Here is a 26,150-nt window from a genome sequence, read left to right on the forward strand (position 1 = left end):
GTAATTTATTTTGTATGGATGTTCTATTTTAGCAGGATGTGTGTAACCTGTACGTGTGAAGGTAAGGTATAGTCTATGAAATATTAAAAAAGTTTTGTTGGTCGTACTTTGGTGAAGGTAAGTACTTTGGTGAAGTTTTACATTCAATGAGTAATAGTATATGTTAATTGTTTTGTTATGTTTGTGTAATTGTTGCATGACTTAATTCTAATCTAATGTAGTTTAAAGTGTTCAAGATGATGATTATTAAGATGTATATGCGCGGTAAAGTAGTTAGCATTTGAACATTACAAAATATATGGGTTCGATTCCCAGTCTATTTACTGAAGATAATTGATCAGTGAAGCAGGTATGAAATCGTTTCTATCATGATTAATAAAAACAAGGAATGCTTATTCATGCAATTCGTGTTTTATTCGCTCATATCGATGTCTTGATGTTATCTTGTTTTTAAAAAGTACACTAGTGCACGCATGCATGTTCGTGTTGCACTGTACGTCTTGCCTGGTAGAAATTGTTATTATGGCGATAATGCTGCCATATGGTACAACGTAAAATTTTCATTTTTAACCGACTTCATTATTAATTCAAAACTTACGCTCATACACCAGCAAACTCGAAGTTGAACATTTATTTATTCAACTAGACTTCGTTTAGAAGCGCTTTTAATTCGTAAAAAATTGAGAAAAATAATTTGCATGAGTTCGGAAAGCATTTTCTAGGGACGCGGGTTCGAATCCCGCTTCATGATCGATTTTTTTCTAATTGTGTAGAAATTTTTTAACTTTATAAATGGATGTTACTGGACCCAAACAACACTTTTACACTTTGATTATTTCTTAAATCGAGTACCGGACGTCTATAACCAATCAGAGTGGACAAGATATTATAGTAATACTAGCGACCCGCCCCGGCTTCGCACGGGTGCAATGGCGGCCGGCCGGTACCACCGCAAACGCTACGTCCCGCAATTTTTAAATCTGTAATATCTTCGAAAATATTCACTTAAATCATACGGTGTAAAGGGCCATATAGATCTATATTAAATGAACAATGTATTCAAGGTATTTAATTGGTTAAGAATTAATGCTGTATTGGTTAAAATCGCTTCGAAAATTAGCCATTATTTGTCGTAAAAAGTAAATGACAAAAAAAAGTTATTGTGGGTTATCCACATATACCACCGCGGACTTTTCTGTAGACCTTTTCAATGTGTACAATACTTAGTGAATTGTTTTGATAAAACTCGTAGGGTTCAGCCTGCGTTTGCAATGTAAGCGGAAAAAATGTAATTATTTACGACATCACATTAGAAACCTCAAAAATAACAGTACTTCTCCACTATTTAATGGATGTTATTATACATATAAACCTTCCTCTTGAATCACTCTATCTATTAAAAGAAACCGCATCAAAATCCGTTGCGTAGTTTCAAAGATTTAAGCGTACAAAGGGACATAGGGACAGTGAACGCGACTTTGTTTTATACTATGTAGTGATAATAATATCTCAAACAATTGAAAAATCTATTCATTTACTAGCTGTGCTACTCGGTTTTACCCGCAGTGCTCCGCTCCTGTTGGTCTTAGCGTGATGATATCTAGCCTATAGCATTTCTCGATGAATGTGCTATCTAACACCGAAAGAATTTTTCAAATCGGACCAGTAGTTCCCGAGATTAGCGCGTTCAAACGAATAAACCAACTCTTCAACTTTATATTATTAAGGACAGATCATACAGTACCAGCAATAATATGAAAAGCATGAACATGGCAAGTGTACAAATTCCAGGCAACTATAAAAAAAATTGGTTGTCTGTAAAGTCGGTTTACTGACGATAGTTGAACGTGACAACGTCCGATTGTGCTTCTTTGTCGCTCGTTCCGCGCTCTCGCTTGCACTTCAAGCCTTACATGGAACGCCTCAGAGCGAGGTAACGCCGCATGAGTCATGTTTTTCGTGCGTGCAGCCGGCTTTATCGAATTATAAGACGTTATCACGTCAATAAAGAACGTAAGATAATGGTTAAAAATCTATCTATAATATTACAGTTGTCGCACGTCACGCGTGCTCCGCCGCTCACACCGCACGCGGCGCGCGTCCAGCGGCTCCAGCGCGACCGCCGCTCACACCGACGAGTCCAACGACGACCGGCCCAAGAAGAAGCCCAAACCCACGCGACTCGACATGTCCTCGGATAATAACACGTCTAATACTAATTAAGTTTGTTGATTTATTAAAAAATATAGAAAACATGTTGTTTCATCTTTTTTACCCCGTATGGTTGTGGAGCAAAGATGTGTGGGTAAGGATCGCGAAACTTTGCGTACGAATGTGCAGTTTATAAATAAATGTTGTATCGTCAAATTGATTTTGATGATCAGTAACGTTCCCCAAAATATTGTGTTGCGTGTAATAAGTTCGGTCGATAGATAGCAAATCTATACATATAATAAATCTGTAGAAGGGTCAATTCTGTACATTGAAAATATTGAAAAAATAAATAGCAGGGGGTGTTACTGGATCGAGACCAAACCCAAATATGTGATTAAAAAATTTTTTGTCTGTCTGTCTGTCTGTATGTGAAGACATCACGTGAAAACTAACGGTTCGATTTCGATGAAACTTGGTATAATTATACCTTATTATCCTGGGCGTAAAATAGGATACTTTTTATCCTGGAAAAATACGTAGAAAAAAAATTATCTTCATTTTTCAGTTTTATCCATAGACGTTGTTCTGTAGAATCGCGAACACACGTTGCGTATTATTATAGGTCGAGCCGTATTTGGTCTTTACAATAGATATTTATAAGATGTCATTGTCAGAGTTACTCAAAATGGAGAAATAAACCATCCACGCAAGGGCGTCGCCAGCCGATGGCGCAGGGGGGGGGCAAGTTGACTTTACCTACTACAATTCATACACTTTTCTCATTCTGTATGAATGAGAAAAGTAGGTATGAATTGTAGGTAAAATCGACAGCCCATGAAGTTTTCCACTTGTACTACGAGCCTTACATCTACAGCGATTGTAATAACTATACATATAATAATATACATATACATGTCTGTGGGGTGTCCCAAGAAGTATGGATATACTGAAGCCAGGAGGTAGAGGACCTAGAGGGCTATCCGAATCACCCCCATGTATGTTATGCGATTTTTCGTAGTTTCGGAGTTATGACTTTTTCAATTTTCACCTATCGCCGAGTACGATGAGATTTTTACTCATGGTGACGTCAATTATTGCGGTAGATGCTTGATTTTTTTTGTGAGCCGAGCCCGTAAAAAAATAAAATCACATAAAATAAGTTTTCCGTTTGGTTTTTAAAAACTTGCTCTATCCTGTATATATTCTGTGACAGTACAGAGTCCAATGTGTAAAGCTACACGAGCACGAGCTCTTGACTATGCAATAAAAAACTTGTAATTATAAGTTATAATAACATTTATTAGAAAAATAGAATAAAAAAAGGAGTTTGAATTTGAATAAATGTACAGCGTACAGCGTATTTTTTTTTTAATTACCAGATTTTAATATTATAGGGGTCGTTGTTTGTATTAGGTTAATTAAAACATAATTTTCGGGGATTCATTGTAAACTTCTCGACCACTTTATTATTAAAATCTTGTAAGTTTCCATGTATAAGTTTTCGATGCACATTCATCATGGCCAAACCATTGAGGCGATTTTCACTATATAATAGTGCTTCTTAGCCAGGTTTTTAGTCTCCTGAGGCTGCTAAACGATCGCTCTACCGTACACGTCGTGCATGGAAGAGCGATCAAAATTTTTAACTTTTTTAGAATCTCTAGGGGGGGGGCAGCTGCCCCTCCCTGCCCCCCCTTGGCGACGCCCTTGCATCCACGCGAAGACCGACATCCTTGCGGACGGAGTCGCGGGCGGAAGCTAGTACCTAATATAAATAGACATACCTAATTTAACGATATTTTAACGAAAAGCGTCAGATAATTATCGTAATACGTTGAAGGAAGTACTTAAAGATGTTAAAGATTTTTTTTATTTTTATGTCTACATATTGATTAAAAAATGCCAGATTATTTTTCGAATAAAAATATTTTCGTGTGAGCTTATTTATGAATTTTACTATCGCCAATTTACAATTATGAAAGGAGGAAATAAACTTAGATTTGTTGTTCAATAGACATGTTATAAATTATTAGCTCAAATAACCCAAATTATCGACCGCATTCTGTGGCCATGTATTGTATTGCTATCATATTGTTGTTATTTTGACTTCCCTCCAAACATGGTAACATAACATTAGTTAATAACTAAATTAGTGTTGAAATGTTATTTTTGTTGTTATTTAAAGAAATAAACAAAATTTCTATACTAACTAAGTTGTTGTTTTATTTTAATTTTCCTTGGGTATAATTTTTACAATATTTCAATTATAAATGAATAAAATATAGAATAATATTGCATCATTGAAAAGTTGCGCAACACACGTCATGTCAGAAGTATGCATTGTTTGTGCGTTTAACGTCAATATGTTAGGTATTCTAAAATAGGACGATACGTGTTTCAGGATGGTAAATCCGTAAATAATAATTATACAGTTTTTAGGTAAATATAGTTTAATCAAAGGTCCATTTTAATTACATTTTCAAATAGAGACTAATGTCGAGCTTCGTACGCACAGACATGTATATTTATTCGTACGAGTATTAAATTTATTTGAAGCTTCGTGCAATTTTCAGTTTAAATTGATCTTATTTTATCGTCCGTTTTTGCCAATCACCACTAGATGCATTTTTTTAATGGCTCTACCACAGGGCTCTACCCAGCATAGGAAAAGTCTTTATGAATTCAGTATGACATTATTGAACAATAATTGGTATACTTAGATACAATTTTACTAGTGTGTAGGTTTGTAGGTTTTTTGTGTCAATAAAAAGAGCTGCTATTCCTTAGTTAGCATCGCTAACGACATTAACAACTCTTGTTTTTTTTATTTCACGTCGTATCGGAGCGATTTTATGTGGATTTTATGATGATATGATTTTTCTCTAGAGTTGGGCTGAAGAGTGACAGGCTATTTATTTTTAACGCTTTGTACCTAACAGTCCATTCCTACAGGAATTTCTCTTGACTTCTCGGGTGAAACCAATTTTGGAACGCCATTTTATAATTCCACTAAATGGGTGCCTTACAAGTAAAAACTAAAAATATCGCATTCGGAATAATCCGCAACTTATCTATAATAGATAAGTTAATTTGGTTTATGTTCAAATCTGTTAAATTATAAGGCGTTTGTCCCAATTAAGGGCACATCAACCTCGTCGTACCTTAATGTTAATTACACAATTACAATTATTGTAAAAACAAAACAATGAAAATGCTTAGTCAGCACAAGACAATTACTTAGATTGAAATCATCCAGTATGCCAATCAATATCTGTAATCCTTCGTTTAGTAAGCAATGACAAAAAGAAAAATGATTGTTATTGCCCCTACAAATGACCTAATAATTTTTGTCACTATCTCCCGGTCTATATCATTTCGTTTGTATTAATAGGAATTATTTATTTCCAGTGATATTTTAGTTGTATGTAGGTATGTGTTGACAACGATTTATGATTTAGGTACCTATATATGAGCCCGTTTTTCAGTTAGATGAATAACTACTTTTCTTTCAGGTATAATCTCACCAATCACATAGAGTAATGTGTACCTAATATAATAAATTATTTAGACTTACTTACCTAGCTTTTATTTCTACGAAAAAAAATCCATATTTGTGAATTAATTATAAATACTTAAGTATAGGTAATGCAATGTTGGTTTTCCTTTTGCGAAGCGATTAGGTACTAACATTTAGGTACTAATTTAGTAAAACAACAGAACAACAGAGCCTCCTTATTTGAATCCTATATAGGGCACATAGATGGGGTATGGTTAAGATCATGTTAAGATACATTTCGCAATTGTTTTTGTATCAATCTGTTATCTACATATCTAGTTGTTCTAGATCTATGAGATAATTTTTAAAACAATAGTAGGTAAAATATTAAACTCAAAGGTATGATTATTGAACCTACTACCTAGCTCTCAATGGAATACCTACTTGCTAACCATTTTACCGACGTGTCAAGGCAGCTGTAAACAAACATACAGATTGTTGACAGTTGGCGCTCATCAGTGACGTAGGTGTAAGATCCTTCTATGGGTAATAATTTTACTATTCACTTAGGTATAGCAGGTACGAGAGCTCGCAGTAATTTCCACTTTCCATTTATTTAGGTACTGGTACCTACAACTCTTGCTCTAAAAACGCTATTCTCATTTTTTGTAAAATCATCTGACTGATCTTATGACATGGAATTTTATATTAGGTATTACAGATCATAATAAGATAAAATATATCATTTTTCAACGTTTGAAGCTGTGAATATTTTTTTAATCATTCATATTTTTTAATTTGATGATTCATTCTAGAACCATTTTGACTTAACTGTTAGGTATAGAAGAAACGTCTGAATCAGCAAATAAAATTGCATAACAATTTAATACTTACCTATTCCAAGAAAAATTCTGATAATTTGCAAAAACTCTACTATCTCTACATTACAACCTAAAATTAAGTTAAAATTTAATTTTCAAATTCAAATTATTTTTCTTGCTTTAAAATACAATCTCTTCTTGCAGTAGTTGGAGTAAACTAGTAAGTAGATTAATTAATGGCCTCCTTAACTCATAAGTAGGTACCATAACTTACACCATAAAGCTATGCCACTTGCCGTGACGCACGCGCCTGCCGGCAACAAGGAAATGTTTCTACTGACGTGGCTATCAGCGAAAAAATCTTCATTACTACTACCCATTATTTCTATTACGTCATTAAAAATATCATATTTTTATTTCCTTCCGCTAATATTGCATCGTAACTTTAAAAACTGACACTGCGGAGCTATAATTTTAAAATGAGGAAATTTCTAATTTTATTCTTATTACCATATACCCGTTATGTTTCAAAAAAAATGTAAAATGGGACACGTACAGGTAATTAATTTTAACAGGTAATAATTTTTAACCGACTTCAAAAAAGGAGGAGGTATTCGACCGTATTTTTTTGGATTTGTTACCACGGAACTTGCGACTGGGAGAATCGATTTTAATAATTCTTTTCAAAATTTGAAGGCGGGTTTTAGTTTTTTTGTAAAATAACTATTTAGGTATTTTACCTTAGCAAACGAGCAACTGAATGTTAATTACTTTGAGGTAGGGGAAGGTCAGTTGAGTGAGCAATAGGAGTTGCATTATCTTACACGTAATTATGGAGAAAAGGTTTAAAAGTGCCTGCTAGAGGGCGGTAGGCGTGGAGACCGGTGGGCGGCGCCTCCACGCCTCCCAGCGCCCGCGCATGCTTGTAATTCCATGTTTACTTTCACATTACAACGATTTTACATAAAACTATAAGTGCCAAGTAAATAGCATTACTTCCATAGCCTTGTCAACATATCTCCGAATTAAATTCAAGGACTTTCTTTTCAAACAATGTAGGTACATATAAAACTCAGTTGGCAACTGTGATTACATAGTCGTAAACACTTTATTTAAGTAGATAGTGTTAAGCCCAGGTATTTAAGTTTAAAAGGTTACAGAAACTGATCGTAATATGACGTAGAGAATGAAAGTCATTCCTTATTATTTTTCTTACATAATCTGAGAAAAATTATCGATGCGTAGGTAGGTACTAGGTACCTACACTATAAATAAATAGTTAGTTACGTACACCTACCTATATTTATACCATAGGTAGGTATATAAAAGTATTTAAACTGGCCACTTTTACCCTGTTTGAAGGTACCTACTTATGTAGGTACTCGAGATAGAGACAGATCACAGACCATAGCTAATTATAATTCTAGTATGACGTTAAATTATAGATAATAATTTTATTTGTTGAACAATAGGTATCCTCCAAATTTTCATTTGATTATTTTTAAAAATACTAGTGTTGAGGAAAGAAGGTTTTTTTTTATGTCAGAGCAAGCAAAGGAGCAGGTGGGCCACCTGGTGTTAAGTGGTCACCACCGCCCATAAACACTTGTAACACTAGAGTGTTACAGGTGCTTTGCCGGCCTTTTATGGACAAATAAGCTCTTTTATTGAAGGCCCCAATGTCGTAGTTGTTCGGGAACACCGCAGGTGGCAAATCGTTCCACAGTTTCACCGTACGCGGAAGGAAGTTGCGGGTGAAGCGGACAGTGGTGGAGCGCCAACCATCCAGGTGGTGCGGATGGAACTGGTTTTTACGGCGTGTGGTCCAGTGGTGGAACTGTGCGGCTGGTAAAAGGTGTAGGTAACAATTCCTCAGAGCACTCCCCATAGTAGATTCTGTACCGTTCTGTACTAGGTTTATAATAATATCTATAAAATAATAATAGTATAATAATAGGTATAAACCTAGGTATACCTAGTAGAAATGAGCATTGTCTCTACTCTATATCAACTCTTCCTTCTGAATCAACTTTTAACTGAGTGTTATCTTTGTTTCTTTTCCTAATTGCCACTGCTTTACAACCAATTAGTGACTGCAAACAATGACAAGTGAAAACACATTGTACCTAGTTGTTACGTAGTACTATAGCAACTATCTCTGACGTAGTCACTACGTAAACAGGCTCAAGACGATTGGCCACATTCCAATTTACTCGAAGTCATTTTTGGAGGATAGTGTCCAAACAATCTTATGACAATGTTATGTGACGTTACCACGACTCTTAGTGACGTGGTCTGACGCAATGTAGCAAGAGATATGCTAGTTCACCAGAAGTAAATATCATGTTTACTCCTTGCCATGTAAAGTGTCAGGAAACAGCTGAAAATGCATACATTTGTAGTATCGTGACAAAGAATTTTAACAACGTCAAAAGAACAATGAATTCATGTGGTAGGTATTATGTATTACAATTTACCTTCTAGTTGACCCGTGCCTATTTCGGTTGGCAAATACTTAATAATATTCTGATAAAGATTCATGTTTGGTTCATGAAAAAATACTTTAAATAGTAAACGCCTCTATGATCTATCTCCTTTAGTAGATAGATCATAGAGGCTAGAGCATTACCAATTATTATAATGCTCTATCATAGATAGAGACTCATAACTGGCCCACTATTCTCCGGCTTAATTTATATTTAAATATAGGTACTTACATAAATCTGTACTACCTAACAATTTTTACAGAATTGTTTAAACATTCATTAAAAACATAAAGATAAAAGCCCACTGTAAATACCCAGTTCCTGTCAAAAAGCTCTACTATTAGCTTTCTCTATGTAAAAGAATTTTCATGATCGGATTAGTCCTTCCGAAAATTAACCCCCACAAATAAACATACACAAACAACGTTAGAAACTTTATCTCTTTGTCATATCTGATAGTCAGATAAAAAATCGTTTCTTTATGATTTCATAATACCTAGTACCTACCTCGGTGCCAATAAGCGAAATAAAATAATTCAGGGTAAAAATCTATTTGTAAAGCTTAGAATGATTATAACACGTACTTAGCGTCGTCACATGTTAAATAGTTTAATACATAATTAACTTTAAGATACCATATAAGGATGAAAAACTAATCCACTGTGCAAAAAGATGATTCATACGAATAATATCAAGGCTCGTATATTTACTGGATTAAGGTATATAGTAAGTATACGTATACTTTATTATACAAATTAAGATTTTAAAAGTGGTTATAAAACAATTAATTATGTATATTATCTATATGTTTGTCTAATAGTCTTTATTTCTCTTACATATACGTAAGGATGCCTTGCCAAGTTACCAAACAGAAACATTTTTTATTGTAGGTATTTATAGCACTCTACCTTCTCCGCACTCGATTTTACGTAAATAGGTGTATCTATTGTAGAGGTAACAATAGTTTTCTATAATCGTGTATAAGTTAAACAAACCATATTTGTAAAATAAGAGGATAGATATTTGAAATAAATATTGAACAAAAACTCCCTTTTTATGTATCGCTTTCAATTTAATTCCTTCCAACAAAACGTTAAGATGACACAAATGATAATGAGTAATGACAATGCAAATTGCAATTCATGTGAACAAAAAAAAATAACATAAAGTGACGGTAGGTCGAAAACAAACGTCGTAAACATACAGCCCACCAAGGACAAATTTTCAAAATTTTCCTTAATACAATTAACCGATCAAAACATGAATACTAACGAAAGTCTTTACACGAATTTAACATCAAATACAGAAAAAATACAAAATAAAATATTACAATATTGCATGCTTTCTTACTAATACGTGCTAATACGAACATAATATGAGGCTCGAAAGCCAACAAAAAAAATCAACATCAGTTGGTAATTGGCAAAAAACACAATTTAGAAACAGGACGTTTAATTACATTGTTTTTACATTTAAGACTGACAACTCGCGTAATTCCGTCCAATCCGGGATGTTTTTCAACTATAATACCATATAACCATCTTCCAGGTGGAAGATCATCCTCCACTACTAACACTAAATCTCCAATTGTAGGTTCAGGAACAATATTGTTCCATTTATAACGATGGTAGAACTGAGTCAAATATTCATTTGACCAACGACGCCAAAAATCTTGTGTCATTTTTTGAGTCATTTGCCACCGTCTGAGATTTGTCATATTGGATGTTTCGTAATTGACATCAGGGGGTAAAACCAGAGGTTCTCCCACCAAAAAGTGTCCTGGTGTCAGTGGGATTGGATTGTCTGGATTCTCAGTAATTTTAGAAATAGGCCGAGAATTCAGACAAGATTCTATTTGACAAGTAATGTTGTCATTTCTTCGAATGTTAAAGTTGAATTCCCAACAATGCGTCTTAAATGATGTTTCGTCGATTTTACCCCTGCCTCCCATAGTCCTCCAAAATTTGGGGAATGGGGAGGGATAAAATGCCATTCAGTCCCATTTGTAGCCAGTTGATCTGCAATTTCCTTCATTATACTGGACCTCTCATGAGCATATAAAGATTTGAGTTCTCGTGCTGCACCCACAAAATTTGTCCCATTATCGCTCCAGACTTCAGCGCAATGACCACGGCGTGCTGTAAAACGCTTAAACGCTGCTAGAAATCCCTGAGCTGTAAGGTCACTTACTGCTTCGAGATGGATAGCGCGTGTGGCCATACAAATGAATAAGCAAATATATCCCTTGAATGACCGATTACCTCTGCCTTTAGAGGTTCTTATATTAATAGGCCCTGCATAGTCTACTCCACTCTTTAAGAAAGGTCGACAAGCAGTAGATCTTTCAACCGGTAGTTGTCCCATCAACTGGTGTCTTGTGCGAGCGGCATATCGTACACAACGAACGCATTTACGAACACACAGTCGTACTAAATCCTTCGCACCTAGAATCCAGTATTTTGATTGCAAATAATTTTGCATCAATTGGGGACCGCCGTGAAATGTTCTCTCATGAGCATCCGCAATAATCAAAGTTGTAAACTGTGATTTGCGAGGAAGAATGATAGGATGTTTTCTCTCATCACTAAGGATTGCCTGCTGCAGTCTGCCACCTACTCGTAGAATACCGTCTTCGTCAATTATTGGATTAAGTGAGGTAAGTTTACTTTTTTTATTTATTTCTTTTTTATTTCTTAAATCTGCAAGCTCTTCATCGAAATGTTTTTCTTGGCATATTTTTATACATACTTTTAAACTTTCTCTTATTTCAAAACTTGTTATCCAATCCTTCTGATCTTCTACTTCCTTTTTTCTCATCCTTTTAATTAGTCTTTTACAGAGTGCAGTAACCCGGAGCAGTCTTCTCAAAGATGAAAACCGTGAGTATATTTCTTCTTCGGGATCTGCTTCATCATCGTGAGTATTTATTAAACAAATTTTCATTTTTCTTTCTTCTAGATGTGTTTCTTCTATTTGACCTCTTGTAAAATTTATATCCTTTTCTTGCAGCCACTTCGGCCCTTCCTTCCAGAGTTGAACATCCCATTGCGTACTGCCACGCGATGCACAATCTGCAGGATTATCCTTGGTAGATACGTGCTGCCATTGCTGCGGTTCCAACGAAGTAATAATCTCCGACACACGGTTGGCGACAAAGGTTTTCCAACGACTAGGTTGTCCTTGAAGCCAAGCAAGCACAATTTGTGAGTCGGTCCACGCATGAATAGAAGATTTCTCCATACCCATGGCTTGAGACACTTCTAGTAGCAGTCTTGTGAGTAGTACAGCTCCACAAAGCTCCAATCTCGGAATCGAAACTTGTTTAATGGGCGCTACCTTTGTTTTGGAAGCGATTAATGCAACATTAATTTCCCCATTGGAGTTAACCACTCGCAAGTACACAACTGCCGCAAATGCAACATTTGAAGCATCGCAGAAGCCATGCAATTCGCGAACTGTATCATCATTATTGATGTTAATCCAGCGTGGGATACTAAATTTGGTAAGTGTATCTAATTCACTTCTATACTTGAGCCAGTCCTTCAGTAATTGTGCAGGAAGTTCATCATCCCACTCAATTCCCGAGAGCCATAATTTTTGTATAAAAACTTTGGCTGAAATTATTACTGGCGCAAGCCAACCAACAGGATCAAATAATCTAGAAATTTCTGAAATAACTTTTCTTTTTGTTACAGGAGGAGAGAGCGGTGGAAGGTGTACTAAGTATTCAAATTCATCAGTTCTTCTGTTCCAGGTAAGTCCTAAAATTTTCATGATTTCATCTATTTTTAGTTTCAGGTTTTCTGCTTGATCTTCAACATCTTCATTAATCTCTTTAAGTATTTCTTCGCTATTACTGCTCCATTTTTGCAAAACAAATCCACCTCCTTGGAGAAGTTGTGTTATTTCCTTATAAATTTGCTTACCTTCTTCCACAGAAAAGCAGCCTGACATAAAATCATCCATGTAAAAATCATGAAGTACCCTTTCAGCAGCCAGCGGATACTTTACTCCATCGTCGTGTGCAACTTGCTGTAATGATTTCACAGTGAGATAAGGTGCTGAAGCCGTTCCAAAGGTAACTTTTGGGGTGCAATGGCCGTATACCATCTAACGGCCAAAGCCAACCTCACCTGCTCGTGGTGCACCCTGCCGATCAACGGACGAGGCTCTGGCGAAAAATTTTCTAGAGTGGTAGGACTACAGCTACATATAATAGTCCTCTTTTGTATGTAGCACGAATGGGCTGTAGTCCGTCCGGCGCGATACCACTATCTCACGGAAAACCGGCGTAAAGCGTCTAGCGTTTCGCATTGGTGAGTGAGACATACCGGAAGCCCACTTCCCCCCATCCCCTTTTCTAATATGGCAGCGGAATTACAAATATTACTACCCCAGGAGGGTACCAACACTTTTAGTGCTGGAGAATCCCTCCCTGAGCACTCACGTTCAGGCTGCCCTGCGTATTCTGGGGAGGGCAAAATCCCGCTCGTTACTCATACCCGGGGCAACAAGAGAAAAAAGACCGCTGCACCCCTTTACACGCACTGCGTGAATTTCTGTAATGTAAGGGGTTTACACTCTAACATCAACGCCGTCCATCACCATCTTGAGACGGCGAAACCGGCCATGCTCTTTTTAACCGAAACGCAGATATCTTCCCCTTCTAATACATCATATCTCAATTACCCAGGATACAACCTGGAGCACAATTTTATACCCCGCGCTGGTGTTTGCGCATTCATCCGGAACGATATCTGCTTTCGGCGCCTCGGTTATCTTGAAGGTAGGGATCTATCCATCCTTTGGTTACGCGTAGATTGCGATGACCACCCCCGCGTCTATGCGTGCCTCTACAGATCCCACAGCGGTAATGATGAAACCGACCGACTCTTTGAACATATACAATCCGCTGCTGATACCATGCTCCTACAGATTCCTTCCGCTGAAATTGTGGTCCTTGGTGATTTCAACGCTCATCATGTTGAATGGCTCCAGTCTCGTACCACTGATCATGCGGGTAAGTCTGTCCACGACTTTGCTCTTGCATATGGTCTTACTCAACTGGTAGCATCGCCCACGCGAATTCCAGATGTAGAGGATCATACGCCTTCACTGTTGGACCTTCTGCTGACTTCTCATCCGGATGGCTATCAGGTCAATGTTGATGCTCCTTTAGGTTCATCTGACCACTGCCTAATACGGAGTGTGGTGCCAATCCTGCGATATCCACGACCTCAGTGTAATGGCCGCCGTCGCGTTTGGCACTACAAGTCAGCAGACTGGGATGGGATGCGTACATTCTTTTCATCCTATCCCTGGGGCCGTGTTTGCTTCTCGGCAGATGATCCTAGCACGTGTGCAGACTCTGTTGCTGATGTGATACTTCAGGGGATGGAGCTTTTTATTCCAAACTCTGTTGTGCCCGTCGGTGGCAAGTCCCAGCCTTGGTTTGGTAGCTCTTGTAAAACGGCGTCGCGCCGAAAACAAGACTGTTACCAGGCCTGGGCCAATGCGCTCGTGTCTAGTGATCCAAACGCCTGTACACTCAAGAGAGAACTAAACTCAGCCTCTAGGTCTCTCAAAAGAGCAATAGCGAAAGCAAAGTCAGAGCATATTGCTAAGCTTGGTGAGAAACTTGCCCGACTTCCTTCGGGAACACGAGCTTTTTGGGCACTCGCCAAAGCTGTGCAAGGGAACTTCTGTCAGCCGTCCCTACCATCTCTGCGCATGGAGAATGACCAGTTGGCCCACACGGCAAAAGAGAAAGCTGATCTCCTTAGCTCCCTCTTCGCCGCAAACTCGACTTTAGATGACATGGGGAACTCACCACCTATCATCCCACGGCTTGAGGGCTCTATGCCGGACATCCGATTTACCCAGAGTGCTGTGCGTAAGGCACTGTTCGCTCTAGATGTCCACAAGTCGAGTGGCCCCGACGGTATTCCTCCAATTGTGCTGAAGATGTGTGCACCAGAGTTGGCACCGGTCCTCGTGCGCCTTTTCCGGCACTCCTACTCCACATGCGTTTTCCCGAATTCATGGAAGAAAGCATTAGTGCATCCCATCCCGAAAAAGGGCGATCGCTCGGATCCGTCCAACTATCGACCCATAGCCATCACTTCCTTGCTCTCCAAGATAATGGAAACCGTTATCAATCGCCAGCTGTTGAATTATCTGGAGGAGCACCAGCTGATCAGTGACCGACAGTACGGTTTCCGTCGCGGTCGCTCAGCTGGTGATCTTCTTGTATATTTAACTCATCGATGGGCAACGGCGATCGAGAGCAAGGGTGAAGGCTTAGCAGTCAGCTTGGACATAGCGAAAGCCTTTGACCGGGTATGGCACAAAGCGCTTCTTGCGAAGCTTCCTTCCTATGGGCTTCCTGAGAAACTTTGCCAGTGGGTCGCCAGTTTCCTCACAGAGCGTAGCATGAGTGTCGTAGTCGACGGTTCCTGCTCTGATCCTAAGCTTGTGAATGCTGGTGTCCCACAAGGCTGTGTCTTGTCTCCCACTCTGTTCCTTCTGCATATCAATGATATGCTGCTCAACGGCAGCATTCATTGCTATGCAGATGACAGTACTGGTGATGCAGTATATACCGGCCGCAGCAATATTTCTCAGGAGCGCATCATCGAGTGCCGGAACAACCTCGTGTCTGAGATTGAAACTTCTTTACAAGAGGTTTCAGAATGGGGCCGACTAAACCTAGTCCAATTTAACCCCAAAAAGACACAGGTATGCGCCTTTACCGCTAAAAAGCTCCCCTTCGTCATAGCTCCTACTTTTCAGGGTACTCCTCTCTCAGCCGCAGCCAGTATCGGAATCCTTGGTCTCGAAATCTCGAGTAACGTACAGTTTTCTTGTCACTTGGAAGGAAAAGCCAAGTTGGCTTCACAAAAACTTGGTGTGCTCTGTAGAGCGGGGCAGTATTTCACGTCGCACCATCGCCTCAAGTTATATAAGGCGCAAGTCAGGCCGCACATGGAATACTGCTCCCACATCTGGGCCGGGGCACCCCAACAATACCTCCTTCCATTTGACCGTATTCAAAGGAGAGCTGTACGACTTGTTAACGAGCCAAGTCTCACCGATCGGCTTGATACTTTGGCGCTGCGAAGAGATGTCGCTTCCTTATGCGTTCTCTATCGCATTTACTATGGGGAGTGCTCTGAAGAGTTGTTTGGAACATTACCCGCCGCCGAGTTCCATCACCGTACAGCACGACATCGTCAACAATACCACCCTCACCACCTTGACTGTTGGCAATCTACAACTGTGCGCTTTAAAAGATCTTTCTTCCCGCGCACTACAGAAATCTGGAACAAACTCCCTCATGCGGCTTTTCCAAACGGCTATGAACTGGGGACCTTCAAGAAAAGAGCATATTCCTACTTGAAAGGCCGGCAACATACTCACAATGTCTCTGACACTGTGCGTACATATGGGCGACGTGGAGCACTTACCACCAGGTGACGCGTCTGCTCTGTTGCCCCCTATTGCATAAAAAAAAAAAAAAAAAAAAAAAACTCGTAAGAGGCGCAGATGCTGCAGTCTTTGATCTGGATCTTCGCGCCACACAAAACGTTGAAAATCTGTATGTAATTCAGATATTTTTACCTGTCTATACATTTTTATAATGTCAGCGACAAGACAAATTGGATATTGACGCCAACGCATTATAATGTGACGTAAGTCAGGTTGTAGCGATGGGCCTACCATGAGTTCGTCATTCAATGTGATGCCATTGGTTCCTGGACAAGAAGCGTTGAAGACAACTCGGACCTTGGTAGTATCCTTATCCTCTCGGATCACTGCATGGTGAGGTAAGTATACAGCATCAGCTGAATCCTCTTCATGTGATGGCACAGATTCCACGTGACCTAAATTTTTATATTCTTTTATGACAGCAGCATACTCAGCCTTAAGTTTGGGATTTTTTAATAAATTATTCTCAAGCCGATTAAATTGTTTTATTGCAATAGCCTTTGAATTACCATATTTGCAATTTGGATCATCGGTTCGAAATGGTAAATTAACTATATAGCGTCCTGAACTATCTCTCCTAGTAGTTGATGTGTATATACTCTCACATTTAATTTCCTCCTCTGTAAGAAGTGATTTATCAGAGGCGAATTGATCCGATTCAAGCTCCCAAAACTTCTTCATAAGTTCGTATTCATCATTTTGATGAATATGATTGCACCAAATAGTGCTGGAGCTCGATCTGGATTGAATTGGACCCGATAGAATCCAACCCAGCTGTGTATTTTGCGCGATTAATGCACTGGGTGAATCCTTGATCAGACCTTCAAGCAAAATCTGACCATAAACATCTGCTCCAAGGAGCATGTCAATTTTATTTGGTGTTGCAAAGAAAGGATCTGCTAAAACTAATTTAGAAACTTCAGGACTAAGATTAACAACAGCATTCCTTTCCGGAAGTACTGAGGTGAGCTTATTGAGCACAAAAGCTTGGACGCAAATTTTAAAGTTGCAATGGCGTGATTCAATCTCAATTTCTACCCTCGCTTTAGAGGCAACAGAACTTGAGTGGTCACTACCCAAACCAATAATGGAGCTTTTGTGTGGAATCTTTCTTAGCCCAAGAAGTTGAACTGCGGCTTCAGTCAAAAATGAAGCCTGTGATCCTTGATCAATGAGACATCTTAACGTGATCAATGAGCCTGTGTGTGACCTGGCATTAACTAATGCGGTGGCAAGTAAAACTTGTCCACTGAAACGTGAAAAGCAGGCTCTGATATTATTAATATTTTTTACCTGTGTTGATGTAGATGCTGTTGCTTCCTTAGCATCTGATTCTGCCTCACTCATTTGAAGCTCCGACGGAAGCGATACATTTTTGGGATGTAGTAAAGAATGATGTTTCTTCTTGCAAATACGACACCTGGAAGACTGGCGACACGAATATACATTGTGACCTGCACCAAGACAATTAAAACAAAGATTATGTGATTGGACAAAATTCCGTCGAGTGTCAGTCATTTCCCTTGAAAAACTTTTACAATTTCGCAAATGATGATCATTAGAACAATAAATACATTTTAAATTTGAAATATGAAACGCTTTCGGAGTAACATTAGTTCTATATTGTTGACTATTTTGTTTAGCTACCTTAGGATCAATAAATTCTAATGAACGTGAGCGGATTTCTAAAAATTCTATAAATTCTTTATATGTTGGTAATAAATTACAATTTTTACTACTTTGCAGTTCCCACTGCTTACGGGACTCGGAATCTAATTTTAAGCTTACAATATAAATAACAATAGTGTCCCAAGTACTTACATCTATTGACAAATTTTTAAGTGCGAACATACATTCATTAGTAGTATCTAATATTTCGCGTAACGCTGTAGCTGATTCAGTTGTTACAGTTTTTTGATTCATAAATTTCTTTAAGATACAATTGGCAAGATACGTCTTTTTGTTGCTGTACCGATCTTCAAGCTGTTTCCAACATAAATTATAATTTTCTGCAGTTATTGGTATGTGTCGCAAGAACTGTTCCGCTTCTCCAGTGAGTTGACATTTTAAATAATGTAAACGTTGAACATCATCCAATGTAGGGTTACTATGTACCAGTGACAAAAACAGGTCTCGAAAGCTCGTCCATTCTGCATATTTCCCGGAGAAATGTGGAATAGTAATCTTTGGTAATTTAAAACCTTGTTGATTCGAATCTGTAGCTGTGGTGCTGCCATCTGGCGCATGATGTACAGTGGTTGATTTAACCGCTAAATTAGCTCGAGCTTCCCGCAACTCATACTTATAATCGATGTATTGTTCTTCGCAATTGCCATATGTATCAGCCTTGACATAAGTAGTAGCATTCAATTTATCACTTTCTGAAACTTGAATAATTTGCGTGTGAGTTTGCAAAAACTGAGACCAAAGTTCTTCAAGCGCATCTAATCTTGTCGATAAATACGCATCATTCGCTAAACGTTCTTTAGGCGATTTCTTAAAATTAGATCTAGCTTTTGTAATTCGATCATATATATTGTTTTGCACTTTAATATAAGATTCCATCTTTCAAATACAAAAACTAACAAACAAAATGAATACACAAACACATTAAACAAAATGAATATACAAAAAACTTTATAAAAATTTATAGGTTAAATATTTGAAATACGTAATCTTATAAATTAATTTATACATTAACTTGATGTTAATTATTAACTATAAGAAATCCGACAAAGATTTAAAATACAATATTCATAAACTGATACGCATTCACAGAATATAATAAGTAGGTTATTACGTTTTAAGTTTCCGCGAAACACGTAACCTTGACCTATTTAACACGTCATTCTTTAAAGTACAAATCAATTTATTTTGTAATAGCAATTAGCAAGTTTTATATACGATTTACTTAAAGTCCCAATATATAAAGTCCAATTATGTATTATGATATCTCGAATGTACTCACGGTTTGTCCACTTATTTACTCACTCACAGCACTTATACACAAAATAACCTCCAGATGCAGATGTGAAGACGCGATGATAGAACACCCAACTCGATGTTACGCTGACCGTTATAGTTGTATGTACGTACTATTAGACTATTAGTCGTAAATCGTAATCCACCAATAATAATTTCATCGATATTGTCGTAACTCCAAAGCCAGTATTCTCCAGTATCGTTATATATTATATATTATTATATCTTATATCCGGCAATCGTAAGGACCATGAACAAAAACTCCCTTTTTATGTATCGCTTTCAATTTAATTCCTTCCAACAAAACGTTAAGATGACACAAATGATAATGAGTAATGACAATGCAAATTGCAATTCATGTGAACAAAAAAAAATAACATAAAGTGACGGCAGGTCGAAAACAAACGTCGTAAACAAATATAATTAAATTAGTTGAACGGAAATGACCAAATAAGGGTATGAAGACTCATCCATTTATAGTAACAGCCGAAATAACATGTTCAAAATAAAATAATTAGTTTGTTGTCCAATTATATTAGGTATATATGGCGAAGAATCGAATTCATAAATTCTAATAATAATCAGTCTATCCTTAAATTTCAAATGCGTATGAAATTAATGTTCGTTCCATACAATAGATATATATCTGCAATCCTTTACAGATTTTCCTCCAGAACATATTATGTTTTACGTTAAGGATTACGGATAAAGATATTGTATAATATAACAACAGGAAGGTTAATTAAATTGTGTGACGTATTAGTTCATTGACAATTTCGAAGATCATAATAACATTATGTATCTATAACACTGCTGCGAACATTTTGAATAGGGATATTCTTATCGTTAAAACATTAACGGTTTCTGATCTCTCGGCGATGGTGTCCCACTTCAAACTCAAGCATCTACAAATAAACTCACATAATATATTATACTAAGAACAAAAAGAGATCTTAAATAGATCCCTGTGGAACACCAATGTCAATTGCCGCACCGCGCGGCGTCTCTTTTTACACGCTTTATATTAGCTTCACCTATATGTTTGTATATTTGTAACCGACTTCTTTGGGCGCGATTTTGACCCACTTTAAACGGCCAGATTTCGTTCAAACTTTGTAGATTTATTGAGGACCGATGACAATACACTAATTTGATAAAATTTTCTATTTTTTAGTTCGGTTTTCTATAAAAAGCGTGATTTTTTAGTTTTATTAAACTATTATTATTATTTCGCCGTTAACGCCATTGTTATGTATCCTATTCAGAAGATATGAAGACATGAAGTTTCGTACCAAACCATTAATTCCATAGTAATTGAGTTTTCTCAATAGCCACTCTATTGAGAAAACTCAATTACTATGGAATTAACCCTTAAATTGTCACCCCTAGATAACTTGTGTGTATAATGTCCAAATTTGGAGGATGTGTTGTAATTAGGATAGAAAAGAGGAAAATGAAAAAAAAATTTAAAAATTTTAATTTTTTCTATTGTTTTCACTATGTCACATAAAACGGACATTGCCAATTATATGTACATGTTCGAACCGTCACATATAACGGACATTGCACATTATTCCTGCAACCGTGGTACATATATACAATGCACATTTTCAACTCTGTAATTCAAAATTATTATCAAATTATAATTATGGACGATCTAGTATAAGCTTTTCAAACATCTGTCTTAAAATATTGGTTAAAACTTTAACGATATCGTCAAAAATAATGGATTTTAAAAAACGACACTATCAAAAGTCACAGCCATAAGAATATGCTAAGAATTGGAATAAAAATAGTATTACATAGCCTGAGAACTTATTCTAATACACCAAGAAAGTTCTCTTCCCATTCACTAAATTGTACAGATTGTAATGTGTTTGCTTCATCGTATGCAAAGAAGTCGTATACCATGCCTGAAGTACCAAAACAAACAGGAAATTTAAATCGCTTTTTTTGGATTCTTTGGCATATATTATATCCATTTGCTGCCAGTTTTTTAATTTGTAAGGTATTATTATTTAAATTTTCAAATATTGGGTGGTATTTCTGGTAAGTAACATGATGCTGTGGCTGAAGAACTACTGAGAAGTAGGGAAGATTCATCTCGCACCGCATGTAATGGCTGTAATTCTGCAGCAATAATATTTTGTTGATGGTAAAAATTCTGACTTTTTGGGTCTTCATTGTGTCTCAAATCAATATGTCGTATAATTCCGGAGGTATGGTGCTGGGAGTAAATGGTTAACACTGTTATCATAGTGAAATCACTACCGTAGGTCTACATTTCCTTCGAAATCGTCATCTCAACTCTACGCCAGACTCTTCAGCTTCCGCCAGAGGTAGTGAGGGAATTTTTTATTGAGTGCCAAGTCATGCTCCTGTAAAATATAATAAAAATAGAGAAATTAAATATATCAAAATGATGACGTTGAAAATAGAGGGCCTTATTGGCAACGTCCGTTACATAGGACATGTGAAGAATTCCCTAGTGTATACTCCAAGTTGTCAACGTCCGTTTTATGGGACATCATAAACAAACTAAGATTTTTATTACAAATATTGTAAAATATGTAAAAATTATGTCAAAATACTATACTTACAATCGTATTCTAACTAATAATATAACATTATAAGCAAAATAGCCAAAATACTTACAGTTATAACCAATTTTATCAGGAGAGTCAAAAGATCCGTTTTTTGCAAATTTCAAATGGTCACCATTTTCGACTGAACTTCGCTTCGCTAACGAAACTTGCATGTACGCGAAGGACATAGCTAGTACCTTCATAATATACCAATTGGCAATGCCTAGGTCTACTGAAACAGAGCCAGCATGTGTATAAATAGGGTAATTGCGCTGGTTTGCCGTCCAGTTTCGGTTTTCGTCCATTTGACTGACCTGCTACAATCACGTGCGTAAAACTTGAATACAAACCTACCTTCCCGCGCAAGTTTGCACTTTTTACGGTCCTTAATGTGTAAGCAACAGTACTATCAACATCAAAATTTGATTTGACAAGAAGAGAGTTCAAAAAATTAACGTAAAAGTGGCCGCTTCCCATCCGTGCCTTGCAGATGTCATCGCGCGAGAGAAAAATTTGCCGGCGAGAAAAGTTCATGGTAAGTTAAATCACTGTTTTAGCTAGTTAACGTAATGTTTTTGGTACGTATGTTTAGTTATAAGCCTATTAAACGCAATTAGAAGTGTTTATCATACTTTTTTTATAATATTCTTCGAAAAATTAAGTGGACGGATACTAGGTTACCAAATTCTCAAAATATTTGGTTTTCGTCCAAGTGGACGAAAACTCAAACAGCTACGTGAATATTTGTTAGGTTCTTTTTACTGTATCGGTCCTTTAAAATACTGAATAGTTTCTCCCGAAGTGATCTTTATTGCTATTAGTTTAGATTTTTTGGTTTCCGTCCACTGCTTTGTCAGTGCTGCCAAAATAAAAAAATATTTAAAGAAGTGGACGAAAACTAAATTTAGCTTTAAACGTTTTAGTTTTCGTCCATGAATGAGTATTGGAGTGGACAAAAATTAAAAATGGCTATTCTTTTGCAGTACTTTTCGTCTTTTTTACGTATTGAAAAGTTTTCTATTCAGTATCTTCCTTATAAATAATTGGTGAGGGCCAGAGTGTTGTAGGTACCTAATATTGTCATTCATTCAGTCATGTATCATTCTCCTTATGTGAAGTAGAGTCAATTATTCATGGCATAAATGGGGGTAGGTCAGACATAATACACTGTATTTTTCTTGATTATCATTCACTTGAGTATCATCTTTTATTCTAGGTCTGTTTTGCCAATGCAATATTTTTTTATTCTACTTACTCAACGTATCCTAAGAAAGATCTTATTGTTTTTAGATGGCCTCGAAGGAGTCTAAGAAAGCTAGAAAAAAAAACGCTACGTACACTGAAGAATCTTTAATAAAGGCATCAGTAAGACAATAATGCATAGTTCAGTAAGGTATAGTATAGTTTATTTTAGTAGCTAAAGCGTATTATTATGGCTGTGTTTAATATAGTACGTTTCATTTGATAAACAAAGTATTAGCATGAATATTTCTGTTTTTTGATGTAATTTCTCAGTCCTATAATTATTACTTTATTCATTTACATTGTAAGTAACGCATTCCTTTCTTTATTACGAATGATTAAACAGTCATCACTAACGCATATAAAGACTGCCAAGTGCTACATAGATCCCAGTGTTGACTAGTTATATTGATTATTATTAGTAAAACTAAACCTGTAAGGTAGTGAGAAATTGTGATGTTGATTAAATAAAAGTATATATTTACCTGTAATTGGTTTTTAACTTAATAGTTGACCTACCCTCCTTTTTCTACACGGTGGTCGAAAACTAGCTTACACTAGGACGAAAACCAGTTTTTTTGGACGAAAACTAGCATTTACCCTACTTTTGCAGAAAATAATTTAAATAAAAAGATACGTCAAAATGATTTATTTTCACTTAATATTCTCTTAAAGAAGACTATATAAGGACTAAATAAAAATATTATATGTTTAAGGAAGGGTGCTCCAAAATATTTATTTCGCATCACAAAGTTGGCAACTCCCATAACTGGACGAAAACCAGCGCAATCACCCTACTATGTTCTTTAAAACGGACGAAATCAATTTAAGGGTTAATGTTCTACGCAGTCAATTGCTTTAGAAAAATCACAAAAAATCCTAAAAGCATTCGTCATTTAAGTTTGTGTTCGTACGTGTACTTGTTTCTGTCATGGTTTTTATGTTAGATGGTAGCTTAGATTCAAGACGACTAAAGATATATACCTAATACGTCCTTGCTGAAAGTTTTTATGATGCTTAGAAAAAAGATCTACCAGATTTCAATATTTTTATTCACATCTTTTGAAATAAACGAATTTAATATTTACATATTTTGAATATTCATTCCTATCATTCAGTTTGGAATTTTGAAAAACCACGATATGTTCATTTGCTCTTATTTCGTTGACAGGAGTGCAAAAAAGAAATTAATTTTCGGTGATGTATATAAATTCTGAATAATTATAAAATGGATGTTCGCGAAATTAGTAGATACAGTTCTATTATCTACTTATAATATTTTAAATGCCGTCTTTGCAACAACAAAGCTACACGTTTTGATTGAGAAGCTTTTATTAATCTTTGGAAAAAGAACTCGGTGGTTAATAACATTCATCATTTTTTTTCCAACATATGTCCTCCTCCCCATTTAATATCAACAATGAATGATCTATGATTGACAGATACCAAATTCAAATGCAATATTTTTTGTCTAACAGTAGAACAGTTTTTATATTATAGTAAGTGGGACCTATAATTAAATGAACTGAACTTTTGTGAAATTGTTGATTTTGATCAATAAATAGTCTACACAAATTGTTTATAGGTACACGCGAATAATAATTGCAGTACAATTTCCAATTAAAAGAAAATATAGTAAAGAATAGAAGAAGACTTCCACCACTCTTCTCTCGTAATCGTTAATAAAACTGTTTATTTGTAAACTAAAGTTGGGGAATTACAGAGGACGAGCACGAAGTAAATAAACAGGATAATGCATGTATGGATTTGTACGGACTCTATCGACCACCAATAATAACATATTTTGAATTTTCAATGAAGAGACAGGACTTAACTAGGAATGTACAGATATAAACCTACATGATATAGGTATGTAAAGTGCTTGTATTCATCAAGAAACTTGATTAATTCGATTAATTATTTTAACAATGAATATTTCTCTAGTAAATACCATTATTTACTGGAGAAAAATTCATTGTTAAAATAATTAATCGAGTTGAACTTCCTCTCAAATTAAAGTGAGAAGGAATAATAATATTCGCTCAGTCATGTGACAAATCTTTAGCTAGCACATTATAAACAGAAAATAAATTGGAGTTTCCGAAAATACTGTTTATTTGTAAGCTCATTTGTTAACAAACGTAACGTGACCCTGGGGACACTTGCGAAAAATACATCCTGTACATTATGTATAACGTTTAATCTATTGATTGACAAGCGTGTTTATACGCAGATGATCTGAAGGCATGACTCTGCGGGCGCGGCGTGGGCTCGCTCTGTACCTACACAACCTACGATCCTGCTTGCACGAGAAATTAGCGCAACGACAATTGCCTTACGTGAGTGGTAAATTCAAAATATCAACATGTGAAATCCCAAGTCGGCACGGTTCCCGCTGAGACGGTGTTTGTGTGTCAATAAGACCCGTGTCGTCGGACAAGACAGAGCTACCTAGGTACATCCAGCCAAAAGTGCTAATGTCTTTATCAAGTACGAGCCATTACTGTCTTATCAGTGCAGTCTCGTTTCGAAATTAAGGCTTTGTGTCAATTTAATAAATTCGCAAAAAACCACAGTCAGAAAAACCAAAAAGATTTATCAGTGTTATCACTTATCAACGCAAAACCACCGTCAATAAATGACGAAACATCTCTAACGTGGTTTTCGCGAATAGAGCCACAATAAAATGGACCATAAAAGTGTCACCAACCATTGTGCGAACGCATATTTCATACTAAGACGTGCTGAATATTAAATTCAGTGAGATTGTTGGGCCGCTGAGTCACGAGAGGCCGCGGCCTGCGCTGTACTTCATAGAGACCCTTCGTTCGAACTTGCGAAGTATACGAAAAATTTAAAGTATACGAAATACTCGTATCATACAGTAATGAAGCAG

The 26,150-nt window shown here is 36.7% G+C and overlaps 3 protein-coding genes across 4 annotated transcripts in view; 1 reads left to right on the plus strand and 2 right to left on the minus strand.

Annotated features, from left to right (window-relative positions):
- Positions 1–2,261, plus strand: part of SA1 (stromal antigen) — a 30,054-nt gene extending 27,793 nt beyond the window's left edge. Inside the window, exon 18 of one of the 2 annotated variants that reach the window (XM_089701771.1) lies at positions 2,052–2,261. In XM_089701771.1, coding sequence (XP_089557897.1) covers positions 2,052–2,223 — 172 coding nt within the window. In that variant the 3' untranslated portion in view covers positions 2,224–2,261. The remainder of the gene's footprint in view (positions 1–2,051) is intronic. The other variant, XM_089701773.1, reaches the window with a different exon arrangement.
- Positions 2,262–10,808: 8,547 nt separating this feature from the next.
- Positions 10,809–13,067, minus strand: LOC149484295 (uncharacterized). The gene has a single exon (XM_089701919.1). It carries the CDS (start codon positions 13,065–13,067, stop codon positions 10,809–10,811), a length of 2,259 nt encoding a protein of 752 aa, XP_089558045.1.
- A 3,426-nt stretch (positions 13,068–16,493) lies between these two features.
- On the minus strand, positions 16,494–19,156 carry LOC149484296 (uncharacterized; the record flags this gene model as incomplete). The annotated part of the gene is made up of 1 exon (XM_089701920.1): positions 16,494–19,156. A coding segment is annotated over exon 1 (2,517 nt), but the record flags the coding sequence as incomplete, so codon positions are not given.
- Positions 19,157–26,150: the final 6,994 nt, after the last annotated feature.

Source organism: Colias philodice, chromosome 12 (genome assembly GCF_061535455.1).
Source record: "Colias philodice isolate Cphi_HAF_F1 chromosome 12, ilColPhil1 Martin Lab GWU primary, whole genome shotgun sequence".
NCBI classification, from domain to species: domain Eukaryota; kingdom Metazoa; phylum Arthropoda; class Insecta; order Lepidoptera; family Pieridae; genus Colias; species Colias philodice.

What these genes read in the sequence shown, in the direction of transcription:
- LOC149484295 (XM_089701919.1), bottom strand. Translation starts at nt 13,067, where the DNA reads ATGGTATACGGCCATTGCACCCCAAAAGTTACCTTTGGAACGGCTTCA.